Consider the following 13,065-nt stretch of genomic DNA (forward strand, 5'->3'; position numbering starts at 1 on the left):
AATCTTTGTTCCAACTATGAATTTAAGATGACCAGTATTACTGTGTTCAATATGCATAGAAAATACAAGGTCAAAAATTTTTAAAGAGTGATTTGAGGATTATTTTGCAACTACTGCTGCATTTTCTTTTTCTGAAGTCAGTTTCTCTATGATTTTCTTGAGGATAAAAACTAAAAGTTGAATTATATCTACATTCATTGCCAGATTTTATAAGTACTTTTTACTACAATTCTTATTTAGAAAATACTCATTTTCAGTCATACCTGAATAACATTATGCATGAACATGAAGAATAAGTATAAACATATACTTTTACTATAATTTGAACTATCATCAATTAAGTTCTTAATAATGAACTATTTGTATAATAAATGCTGTGGAGATTATAGAAGTTTGTCTTGTTTATTTTCCACTCAAGTTTGAAATCACTCAAATAGCTTAAAGTCAACACGAAATGCTCACTTTGACAGCACCTATACTAAAAATTGGAATGACACAGAGATTAGTATGGCCCCTACACAAGAATGGCACACAAATTTGTGAAGCATTTCGTATTTCTCTGCCTGGTCCAACATCTATAGAAAACCATATTGAGGGTTCTCAGTAAACTCAAAATCAAACTGCCAAATGACCCAGAAAACCTGCTTTAGGGTATCTATCCACAGAACCAAAAATACTCATCATAAAGGATATATTCACTATTCACTGCAATGCTCCATACAATAGCTAAAAGTTGGAATCAACCTAGATGTCCAACAACAGATGAGTGGAAAGTTCTGAGTGCAGAGCCAGGAGTAACCCCTGAGCGCCATCAGGCATAACCCCAAAACCAAAATAAATAAATAAATAAATAATAAAAACTACTTGGGAAAAATAAGAGTGATTACAAATGGGTCCTATGATTTAAATATATCCTGAAGTTCTGGACTAGGATGATTTTTTTTTTTTTTGGTTTTTGGGTCACACCTAGCAGCGCTCAGGGGTCCCCCCTGGCTCTATGCTCAGAAATCACTCCTGGCAGGCTCAGGGGACCATATGGGATGCCTGGATTCAAACCACCGGCCTTCTGCATGCAAGGCAAACGCCCTACCTCCATGCTATCTCTCTAGCCCCTGTTTTGCATTTTGTCCATTTTGTTTTTGGCCACACCTACCAAACTCAATCTTATATTATCTAATAAGTTGGTGAAATATAAAAGATAACATTTGTTCTTAGTTGATCATGTTAGAGTATTAAATTTTTTCTTTTTTGGTTTTTGAGCCACACCCGGCAGTGCTCAGGGGTTACTCCTGGCTATCTGCTCAGAAATAGCTCCTGGCAGGCACGGGGGACCATATGGGATGCCGGGATTCGAACCAACCACCTTAGGTCCTGCATCGGCTGCTTACAAGGCAAACACCGCTGTGCTATCTTTCCAGCCCCCATATTAAAATATTTTTAATAAAAATTATAACGTGAAATTTTATAAGAGGGTTTATAAATATGGTCAGCTTAAAATGCAGATTCCAATTTTCTATTGCTATACACATGTTTCCCCAGGCCCCTCAAAACAAATCATTGTATTATTACAAATTCTATGGTTCAGAAATTTGGAGACTAAAAAGCACATCAGGGATTGTCTACCTCTCTATATCATCATCTGTATAGACTAATGACAGCAATTTTTTTGTACAGATGGAGGCTGGAGTAACAAAGAATGAAAGGTCTATTACTAAGATAGTTTCTTCATTCACCTGTCTGGTGCCTAGACTAGGATAATTTATTTTGCATCTTGTTTTTTGTTTTGAGGCACTCCCAGCAATGTTCATATGTTACTCCTGGCTCTGTACTCAGGAAGCGGTCCTTGTGTTGCTCAGCAGACCATGTGGTGTGCCAGAGATCAAACCTGAGTGGGCTAGGCAGAAGGAATAACCTCATAGAATAGAATTATTTAAATGATGGTTTCAACTGTACTATTGACCAATACATTTAACTTTATAAAATGGGTACCCAGAAAGTGTTATTTTTGTGGGGGAACCTAGCAGTGCTCAGAGTTTACTCCTAGTTCTGCACTCAGGAAATCACTCCTGGTAGACTCACTCCTGGCAGGTTTAGGTACCCATATTGGGTGATGAAAATTGAATCCAGGTTGGCCACATGCAAGGCAAATGTACTATTGTTATGGCCTCATCTTTTTCTTTTGATAAACATAAAAATAGATATACTTACTCTAGTCCTGAAATAATCCAATACAGATTTGGAGTGTGCATTTTAAAGCCTAAAAAATAGAATACTTGAATGACTGCAAAAACCATTGACTAAAATGCTGATAGAATGGATACAGTGAATTGTTCGTCAAAATACACCCTGTCCTTTTTTCAGTAAAAGAGTTGGGAGTGGAATGACCCTATGACAATATAGAAAGCATATTCCTCAGCTTCACTGGAGGCTTTACTACATTTCCATAAAGGAACTATATTTTCACAAAAATGTTGTATGCTTATTTTTAATGGGAACCTGAAACAAAAGATCAATAATCCTTGTGCACATCTTTCCCTTCCCACGATGTAGAACATGAAGTTCCTTGACCTAACTTCAGTCATGTAATTGAGAAGAATGCAATAGTGTCTGATAGTGCAAAATATCAGAAGGAATCTGAATGCATTGATAGTTGAAGAGCAGAGCCAGTCTGTTCATCTGGATTTCAGTGTATTTTACACACAGTCTTTGGTGTCTTTTTATTATGGAAAGCTTTACTCTAATTTGTATAGTTGATAAAAATAGTTAGGTACTGAAGCTGAAGAAGTGTCAATATAGAAAACCATCTACCTGATCTCCATTTATCCTCTCCCCAAACCCTTTAAACTCTTTGGTATGACCGATATTAAGTTCTTTTACTTTTTATTCTTTGAGCCTTTTATTCCACAAATCTACAATTGTTTTAAATAAGCAATAAGATAGTTAAATTACTTGCATTTTCAATATATTCTATGTGTTTGTTGACTTGGGAGAGGAGAGGAGAGAGGGAGAGAGAAAGAGAGAGAGAGAGAGAGAGAGAGAGAGAGAGAAGAGAATTAAACCCAGAGTCACAAAATGTCAGAAATTTATTCTACCACTGAATAAATTTTAGACCTTACATATTGAATGTTATTGCTATTGTAAAGTTGCAGAAGAGTTTTCAGAAGTGGTCCTCCAAGGGAAGTACTAGTACCAAAAGTTACACTTGGGGGGACACCCAGCATTGCTCAGAAGATACTCCTGGTATATATAGCTCAGGATTCATTCCTGGTGAATTTAGGGAACCACAGGAGATGCCAGGGATCAAACCTTGTATGGGTAGGGTCCATACAAGGCAAACATTCTACCTACCGTACTATTACTTTGGTTCTCAAAAATTTTTACATAAACTTTTTTTCCCAAACCTATATTCCTTTCTCATTTTAATAAAGACAGCCAAATTTTCTCATATACTATTGCAGTTTTCCACTTGAAAAGCCCAAAATTAGGGGTTGGAATGATAGTACAGCAAGCAAGGCACTTGCATTGCACACAGTTCAATTCCCAGCATTTCACATGGTTCTGAGAGCACCACCAGGAGGGGATCCTAAATGAAGAGCCAGAACTAACCCCTGATCACTGTCAGACATGACCCCAAAACAACCCAAAAAAAATAGAGAAAAAAGAGAAAAACTGAGAATTTCTCATAAGTGTTTTTTACATTCTCGTTAATCTTAAATTATGGTATGCACAGAGACCACATTCCCCACTCACATAGAGAAAAAACTCCCTCCCTAAACTAGAATTATCCCAGACAGTTTAGAATACTAGTCCAGTTTTTAATGTCCCTCAGAGGCTCTATAAGTTGAAACCCGTTTTGATAATATTAAGTGCTGCTTTCCCTTCAAATGCCTGTTCTTCCCCAGTGTAGTTTTTAGAGACTGAATGACATAATAAGGTCATCACTTAGTGTTAATGAAATGTGTGGTGTACCCAGATCTGCTGTATGCATGGCAAACTCCTTACCAGTAGTACTATTTCTCTAGCATCAAGAAGTCCATTCTTTTCTTCTTTTTTAGTTTTTGGGTTACACCAAGGCAATGATCAGTAGTCACTCTCCTGAATCTCCACTCAATAATTACACCTAACAGTGCTTGAAGTACTACTATATGGGATTCTAAGACTGAACCCAGGTTAGACATGTGTAAGGCAAGCGCCTTACCTGCTGTACTATCACTCCAGAACCAAGAATTCTTTTGTTTTAAATTCTAGTAAAGTAAGATCAGAAGATAAAGCCTATACAAACAAAAGTTCGAGAGAATACTCTTTAGCCATTAAGAATTCTTGATGTTGAAAAGTAATTCTAAAGGTTAAAATAAATTTATCTTTTGAGGGACCAAAAAGATAGTAGAGTGGTAGGGCGTCTGTCTTGCATGCAACCAATCCAGGATGGATGGTGGTTCAGTGGTTCGAATTCCCGAATCCCATATGGTCCAAGAGCGATTTCCGAATGCTGCCAGGTGTGACCCAAATACCAGGGGAGGAAATTACCTTTTGCAATGGAGGTTAAAACTTACTTAAGTTTCATTAATTCAAACACATGATTTTCAAAATACTATCAATCATTTGATATTTTCTATGGTATTTTCTATTTCTTTTATGTGAACACTGCCTGGTTTGGGAATGCAACTAAAGATTATCTTATTTGAGATAACCATTATGAATCAGGATGATCTGAAACAGTAAGAGCCTTGAAAAGAAAGAGGATTTTTTTTGTTACTTTACTAAGGCTGAAAAATGAAAGCCCATCCAGCATCAGAGTGAAAGGCATAATATCCTATAGTGTACATATCTCTTCAAATGTTTGGTACCAAGTTATAATTGATTGAAGGATATTTAGTATTAGGAGTTGAGCTTCAGGTCCATCTCAATACAGAACCAAAGGACAAAAGTAGTGGGTGGTTGGAGCTGGAGCAGTGGTGTTGGGCAGTAAGGTATCTGCCTTGCCCGTGCTAGCCTAGGACCAACTGCCTGCCATTCGATCCCCTAGTGTCCAATATGGTCCTCCAAGCCAGGAGCATTTCTTAGCTCATAGCCAGGAGTAACCCTTGAGCATCATCAGGTGTGGCCCTCCAAAACCAATTAATTAATTAATAGGTAGTAGGTGGTAATGGTGCATGGAAAAGTATTTATGGAAAGATAAAGAAACTGTTAAGTATTTATAAAATAAAGTTCCCAAAATTGAAGTAAGGCAAACAGAAGTTTTTGTGACTTTATCTATCTATCTATCTATCTATCTATCTATCTATCTATCTATCTATGCGGGGGGGTGGCCACACTTTTCAATACTCAGGGATTACTCCTGGCTCAGCTCTCAATAATCACTCCTGGCAATGGGATGCTGGGATGACTCAGGTTGGCCACATGCAAGTCAAGCATTACTGTACTACTGCGTTGGTATAGGCTCATGACCTTAAAGACTATATAGCTGAGTATTCAGGCCAAGCTTACATAATTTTGGAGAAAATCCTATTTAAAAATTACTCTAAAGGGCTGGAACAATAGCACAGCTGTAAGGTATTTGCCTTGCACGCAGCTGACCCAGGAAGGATGGTGGTTCAAATCCTGGCATCCCATATGGTCCCTCAAGTCTGCCAGGAGTGATTTCTGAGCACAAAGCCAGGAGTAATCCCTGAGCATCACTGGGTGTGACCCCCAAAAATGAACCCAAAAAATTACTCTAAAATATTTCTGTCTTTCAATTAAAACTCTGTATCTATATAGAAGATAATTCACTAACTCTATGAATCCTCCACAGTGAGCTAAAGTCTGGAAGGAGAATGATTTTACAAATAATTTAAATGACAAAATGATGTCAACAAAGCTGTGAAAAGTTTCATCCTCTATTTTTTTATTTTTTATTGAGATTAATGTGAATTACAACTCTTTCACAGTTGTATTTCAGACACATCGTGACAGCGAATTAGGGCCATTTCCACTACCAATGTTGACCTCTCTTCACTATAGTTTCCAGCAAGCATCCAATACCTCCACCATTAGCCCCCAGGACTGCTAGTGTAACCAGTACGTTTTGTGTATAGTTTATTACAGTTTGGGTCTCTTGGTTCTATTGTCTCTTGATTCTTGTTGGCATCCTCTACTTTAAAAGTGCTTTTCACCATTTTGAACAAAGGTTAATCACTTAAACAAACATAGACCCTGAAGCTAAAGACATCTTCAAGGGTAAAATACCACTGGCCAAGCAAGTGGAAGCAAAGCTAAACAAATGATAAACATTAAACTAAGTGTCTTCTGTACCTCAAAGGTAATGGTGTCTAGGGTACAAAGATTACCCATGGAGTGCAAGAAACTATTCACCCAATAACCATTTGACAGAGTTAATATCCAAGATATACAAAGCACTGGTAGAGCTTAGACAGACAGACAGACAGACAAATAAAGAAACTGAATGTCTGCAAGTCTGTAATCAATAACAGAATACAAGCAAAATTATGTTAGTTTTGCCAGGATCTTCCTGTAATAAGAAAATAACATTTTCTATATAATTATCATGTTTTCATTTATACTTAAGAATAATTAAAATATCACAATATCTATAAAATACCATCCTTTTTTTTTTTACTGATTTGGGGGCCACATCCATCAGTGTTCAGGGGTTACTCCAGACTGCACTCAAGAATCAATCCTGGCAGTGATTGGGTCATATGGATGCCAGGGATCAAACCCAGTCAGCACATACAAAGCAAATGTCCTAATTATTGCACTACAACTACAACCCCAATCCAGATATTATAACCTCTTTTCTCTAACATTTTCCAAAGAAACATTTACAAAAGAAAAAAATAATAGCATTTACCTACAACAAAAACACTCAGTGGGTAGAGAATTTGCCTTGAACACTGTCGACTCGAGTTTGATTGGCATCCCAATAGTTGGCATCCCAAATAGTTCCCTTGAACCTGCCAGGTGTGATTTCTGAACAGGGTATGATTCAGACCAAGAGAAAAACAAAAAAAAATTCTCTTTTTTATTATTAATATAATTTAGAATTATACCTAGAAGAAGAGTAAATTGTATCTAAAAGTTCCTAAAATAATTTGTAAACAGGTAAAAACAATATATCTAGGTTAAAAATGTTTGTCCCAGATATGGTTTTCCATTAAAATTATTTATTTATTTATTTATTTATTTTGGTTTTTCGGGCCACACCCGTTTGATGCTCAGGGGATACTCCTGGCTAAGCGCTCAGAAATTGCCTCTGGCTTGGGGGAACCATATGGGACGCCAGGGGATCGAACTGCGGTCCTTCCTTGGCTAGCACTTGCAAGGCAGACACCTTACCTCTAGTGCCACTTGCCAGCCCCCCCATAACAATTTTTAAATGTGCTTCAGTCTGCTAAGTGTGTTCATGTCCTATTGCCCCTCCCCAAAGTAGGTAATAATTTCTAGCTAAAAGTAATTTACTTTTTTGGGGGGTGTCACACCCTGTGGTGCTCAGGCGTTATTACTGGCTCTGCACTCAGAAGTCACTCCTGGCTGGCTCGAAAGACCGTATGGTATGCCAGGATTTGAACCAGGGTCCGTCCTGTGCTGGCTGCATGCAAGGCAAATGTCTTACCACTGTGCTATTGCTCCAGCCCCCAAACTAATTTACTTTTTAAACTACCACATTTTCCAAGTTGTGATACTTGTTTTATTTATTTATTTGTCATACTTGTTTTATGAAAGGTTGGCCTGCCTTTCACAATGTGGTACTTTCTGCAGCATAACAAATCTAAGAAATAATTCATTTAACTTTTTATGTGTGTTACTTTTATATGATATATAGAATTAGAATCAATGCTTTCAGATTTATAAATATGTAATGATTGAATGTTTTTCTAAGGTAAAATATATGGGGGACTATACTTATTCAATTTAAGTGATACAATTTTAAGTTTCTATGGCAACATCATAATATTAAAGCAAGTAAGGGACTGGTAACAAGGACTTTTAGGTTTTACTATCTTTCTGCCACTGAGTAAAAGCATTACCAAGTTCTTAATTTTTGAGTGAATTGTGGTTTTCTTCCATTCATTAAAAGAGTTAGTTTAATAAACTTTTTAAAAATCCATTTAGATCTAAAATTAAGTGCTGCTAAAATATGGACTTTTTTCTCTTACATTTTATCTTTAAAAGAATTCTTAGAGAAACAGAAACCCAAGGCTGAACCTGCATCAGAGATGACAAAGCTGTGTGAGGCAGAGCTGGAGGCTTTAGAACACCCAGCTGAGAAACAGAATCCAAGTCAAAGACAAAGAGCCAGGGGAGTGTGGCTGAAGCCATGTGCTCTTCCTAGTCAACGAATGCCAGCATGGGACATAGAAAACATCACACTCTAACCCCGACAAAGGGGATACAATGTCCCAATATGCTTAGAGAACAAAAATGGTAGCTCTGATGACCCAAAAACTACTAATCACCTCTTTACCTTCTCAGATAAGGACTTTAGAGAAGAAATATGAAATATGTTCATAGAACTAAAAGAACAAATTGAATGTGCCACAAATAAGAATCAAAAGGATCTGAAATAGAAAAACTCAAAATAAAATAACAAGGCTGAAAAAAATAGAAACCTCACTAGAAAGCCTCTCCAACAGAGTAACAGTGACGGAAGACAGAATCAGTGAGCTAGAAGATGCAAATCATAACAACTCCATACAACAGAAGAGGTTAGGAAAGAGCCTCAAGACAAATGATCAGACAGTGGGAAAAGTCCTCAAATAAGAACAGATAAAAAAAAGTCTGTGATAAACTCAACAGAAAGAACATACAAATCATTGGAGTCCCAAAGATTCAGAAAGAAAACCCCTATGAATGATCAACAATCAAGGACATCATAGCAGAGAAACTTCCAGAACTAAAAAGTTCATGCAACCAAATCCTATATGTCCAAAGAGCACCGGCAAAAAGATATCCAAAGAAAGCACCAGAAGACACATATTTGTCACAATGATGAACCCCATAGACAGGGATGAAATACTGAAAGCAACAAGATCAAAAAAAGGAAAATTACATTCAAAGGAGCATCCCTAAGATTTATCACAGACTTATCACAAGAAACCCTCAAGGCCTGAAGGCAGTGATGAGACATAGCAACAAAGCTCAACGAAATGATTGCATCACCAAGACTACTTCACCAGCCAGACTTACATTCAAATTTCACCAGACAGACCTACATTCAAATTTGAAGGAAGGATACACAGATTCAAGGATAAAAAACAGATAAGAAACTGTACAGACTTGATTGAAACCAGCCTTAAAGGATGAACTGAAAGATCTACTCTAAGATAATACAGCCCACAACAGACAACTAAACTGCTACCAAAAGATGACTCTAAATTCCATGACCATCATGTCTCTTAACGTCAAACTAAATATACCAGTTAAGAAACACAGAGTGGCAAAATGGATCGAAAAGCTGAATCCAATGTTTTGCTGCCTATAAAAAAAAAAAAAAAAAACACACACATATGAATAGCCAGAACAAACACAGACTAAAACTTAACAGTTTGGAGGATAATCACTCAAGCAAACAACTCCTTTAAAATGGCTGAAGTGTCGGAGCCGAAATGATAGCACAGCAGTAAGGCATTTGCCAACTACTGAAGGACCCCAGGTTCTGTTCCCAGCATCCCAGATGGTCCCCTGAGCCTTCCAGAAGCCACAGAGCCCCTGCATGCACTCAGGTGTGGCCCACCCCCCCAAAAGGACTGGAGTGGCCATACTAATTTAAGATGTCACAGACTTTAGACTTAAAAAGATTATAAGGATGAACATTTTTTTTAATAATTAAGGAATATGCAACCTTAGAACTGACACAGTTCCCTGCACCAGCATCAAGAATCAGCATCCACCACCACCCCCTGGGGGGCCTCTAATACTGCTAAGACACCAACTCGAGTAAGGGTAGGTTCAGATGACACCCTGATGACAAGGAAAGAGCAACACTCTTGATCTAAGGACAGGTTGCCCTACCTCACCACCTAATGGTGAGATGAAATCAGGAGACCTTCCATCCTAGGATCTGTGCAAAAACCAAGATCATTCATTGCAGGGAATGCAATTAGATCCTGGCTTTCCAAGTGCTGCAATTTATATATTTTAATTATTCTCAACCAAAGCAAGTAAAAAAAACATTTAACACACACAATTCTCTATTACTGTCATGAATGAAGGCATAATTACGTGTAATAATTCAGAAGGCATAATTACAGAAATTCAGACCAATAAATGCTTGTCAAATGAATTGCCTGAGATTTGAAATGACAACCGAAATAAAAGCATAAGTGTTAAAATAAGTCCCAAAAATTTTATATGGAATGTAAAAGTACAGAGAAATATACTTCTTAAGATGACAAAGACTAAGCGCTTCTCCTCTTGGTTAAATAAATAATCATCTACTACTTTCCCCAACTAGCTTGAAATAAAGGCACTGTATTCAGCCTCAAATAATCAAAATATAGACAATTGATAAGACATCCTGACACTATATAGATAATTGATTAAAAAAATCCTACCACTGTTAAAAGAGAGCAATACCCACTTTATTGACTTTCCTGAATACTACAGTAGAGTCCTCTTGGGCGACTTAACGGTATGTTACTGACAGATTGCTTAAGTGTTTGTTACACAAATGAAGTCAGTCTCTCTCTCTCATATATATATATATATATATATATATATTAATATATATATTAAAAACCATTCCAAAAAAAGCAATTTATGAAATTGTATACTCAGTGGAATTCGCCAGTACAAATCTCAGCTGCACTCAACAGAATGAAGTCATGTTTAACGTTGTGCTTTTCTAAGTTAGGAGGGCCCCCCCAAATTTCTTCTTGTAAAGTAGCTAGCCCCCAAGCAGCCAGCGGGGGCACCCTACACACGGGAGAGGTAAGCGGGCAGTGGGGCAAGGAGTGGTGTCATTCATCCTTGAGACTGAAGGGGCCTGGGAGAATTGTATGATGCCTGAGACCGACAGTCGAGCTTCATTTGGGCGAAACTGGCAATAAGAGCCCAAAAGAGAAAGTGGCTGTGGGTGGGTGCTTGTTCTCTCTCTCTCTCTCTCTCTCTCTCTCTCTCTCTCTCTCTCTCTCTCTCTCTCTCTCTCTCTCTCTCTCTCTCTCTCTCTCTCTCTCTCTCTCTCTCCTCTTCTCTCTTCTTCCTTCTCTTCTCTGGATGAGTTATTTTCCTTTCTTTTCTCTCTTCTCTCTTCTTCCTTATCTCTCTTCTATTCTGTGTTCTCTGGTGGGTTCTCTTTCCCTTCTTTCTTCTCTCTTCTCCTTTCTCTCTTCTCCCTTTTCTCTCTCCTCTTTGTTCTTTCTTCTCTGGTGGGTTCTCTTTCCCTTTTTCCTTCTCTCTTCTCCTTTCTCTCCTCTCCCTTCTCTCTCTCCTCTTTGTTCTTTCTTCTCTGGGTGGGTTCTCTCTGTCTTTTCCCTTCTTTCTCTCTTCTCTCTTCCTTCTTTCTCTCCTCTCTTCCTTCTTTCTAATTCTCTTCTTCCTTCTCTGGGTGGATTCTCTGTTTTCCCTTCTTTCTCTCTTCTCTCTTCCTTCTCTCCTCTCTTCTTCCTTCTCTCTCTTCTCTCTTCTTTTCCTCCTCTTCCTCCATCTCTTCTTCCTCCTCCTCCTTCTCCTCCTCCTCTCTCTCCCCCCTACCCCAGCAACCCCAGAGTTCAAAAGCCGGTTGTTCAATGCTGCAAAGCGGGAAAGCGGGAGCGTCTTCTTCTTCCCCTTCACGCCCCCCGAGAGACTCGACGAGGCCTTCCCCCGGCTTTTCCCGCGGGCCTCGGAGGAAGCCGCCCCGCCCCCACGCCGCTCCCGCCCTCCGGCTCCCGGGGTTCCTCGTCCTCCTCCTCCTGCCCTCCTCCTGGAGCCCGGCGGGAGGCGGCGGCCGCGGCGGTCACGTGCCCGCGCTCGGCCGTCAAGCGCGGCGGCTTTTGCGACGCGGTGACAGCCAAACGGCGCGACAGGAGGCGGTGCCGCCCGCGGTGCGGCCCGCTGCGCCCGGGCCCGGAGACTCGCGAGAGGCGGCTCCGCTCCTGGCGTCGCCCTGGGGGAGCGACGGGCTGACTTGAACGAGCCTCGAGCTGGGCGCGGGCGGCCGGGCGGGCGGCGAGGGGGAGCCCGCTAGGAGTGTGTGCCCCCGGCTTCCCCGCCGCTCCCCAGGATCGGGGGGGGAAACCCAGCCGCGCCTCCATGACTCCCTAAGCCTGTATTATCACTTTTTAGCCGTCTATTTTCCTGCCCCCCATCTCCCCCACACCCGGCTGTAGCCGCCCCGCTTTGGCTGCGCCCGCCCTCCGCTCGCCATGGCGTCCCAGCCCGAACGGGGGGAGATCCTGCTCACCGAGGTGCAGGTAAGGGCCTGCGCCGCCCCGGGGAGCAGAGAGTGGGGGGCCCCTGGGGTTCTGGGGTGGGGTGAAGGGTTGGCCCGCGCCCCGATCCGAGCCCGCCCAGCGTGCGCGCGGAAAGTCGGGGTGGTAGATGTCACTCTCCCCGAGACGCTTTGGAGTACGAGATCGGGCCCCTAGGGCCCCCCCGAGCTCGCCTCCCGCGCTCCCCGGGAAATCCTTTGAATGACTCGCTTGCCGCTGCCTCGGCCCTCCTGTTTTCCCTCCCTTCCCTCCCCTCCCCGCTGACGGCACACAAAGAGCGCCCCCCTAAACTCCCTGGACACCGCCACCACCACCACCCCAAATCGGGCTCCTTCCTCTAAGGCCTGAACCCGCCCAGGTGGCCGGTGGGTTCCTTTCCTTTTCTTTCCTTTCCTTTCCAAACCCTATAACCGTGCAAACTCTTCCCTCCATTTCTGGGAGGAGTGCAAGCTTTATTGGGGGGGGCGAAAGGTTTTTCTTTTCTTTTTTTTTTTTTCGGGGGGTATCTGATCTGGTTCTTCTTCTTCCACCCGCCCCCCGCCACTCCCCGCTGGGATCTGGAAAGTCGGATGCTTGTTTGCTGCTTTGCTTTTTGTTTGGTTTGGTTTGGTTTTGTTTTCTTTCAAACTTTCATTTTCCCTCCCCGGGCTCT

At 40.9% G+C, this 13,065-nt stretch overlaps 1 protein-coding gene and 1 non-coding gene across 2 annotated transcripts in view; both read left to right on the plus strand.

Moving 5' to 3' along the window:
• Nucleotides 1-454: 454 nt before the first annotated feature.
• On the plus strand, nt 455-559 carry LOC126007600 (U6 spliceosomal RNA). The gene has a single exon (XR_007495132.1). It is a non-coding gene; the product is annotated as a U6 spliceosomal RNA (small nuclear RNA).
• An 11,775-nt stretch (nt 560-12,334) lies between these two features.
• PKN2 (protein kinase N2) overlaps nt 12,335-13,065 on the plus strand; it is a 117,882-nt gene continuing 117,151 nt past the window's right edge. Inside the window, exon 1 of the mRNA XM_049771240.1 lies at nt 12,335-12,395. Within this exon, the coding sequence (XP_049627197.1) occupies nt 12,348-12,395 (48 nt within the window). The 5' untranslated portion in view covers nt 12,335-12,347. The remainder of the gene's footprint in view (nt 12,396-13,065) is intronic.

Source organism: Suncus etruscus, chromosome 4, assembly GCF_024139225.1.
Source record: "Suncus etruscus isolate mSunEtr1 chromosome 4, mSunEtr1.pri.cur, whole genome shotgun sequence".
Classification (NCBI taxonomy): Eukaryota; Metazoa; Chordata; class Mammalia; order Eulipotyphla; family Soricidae; genus Suncus; species Suncus etruscus.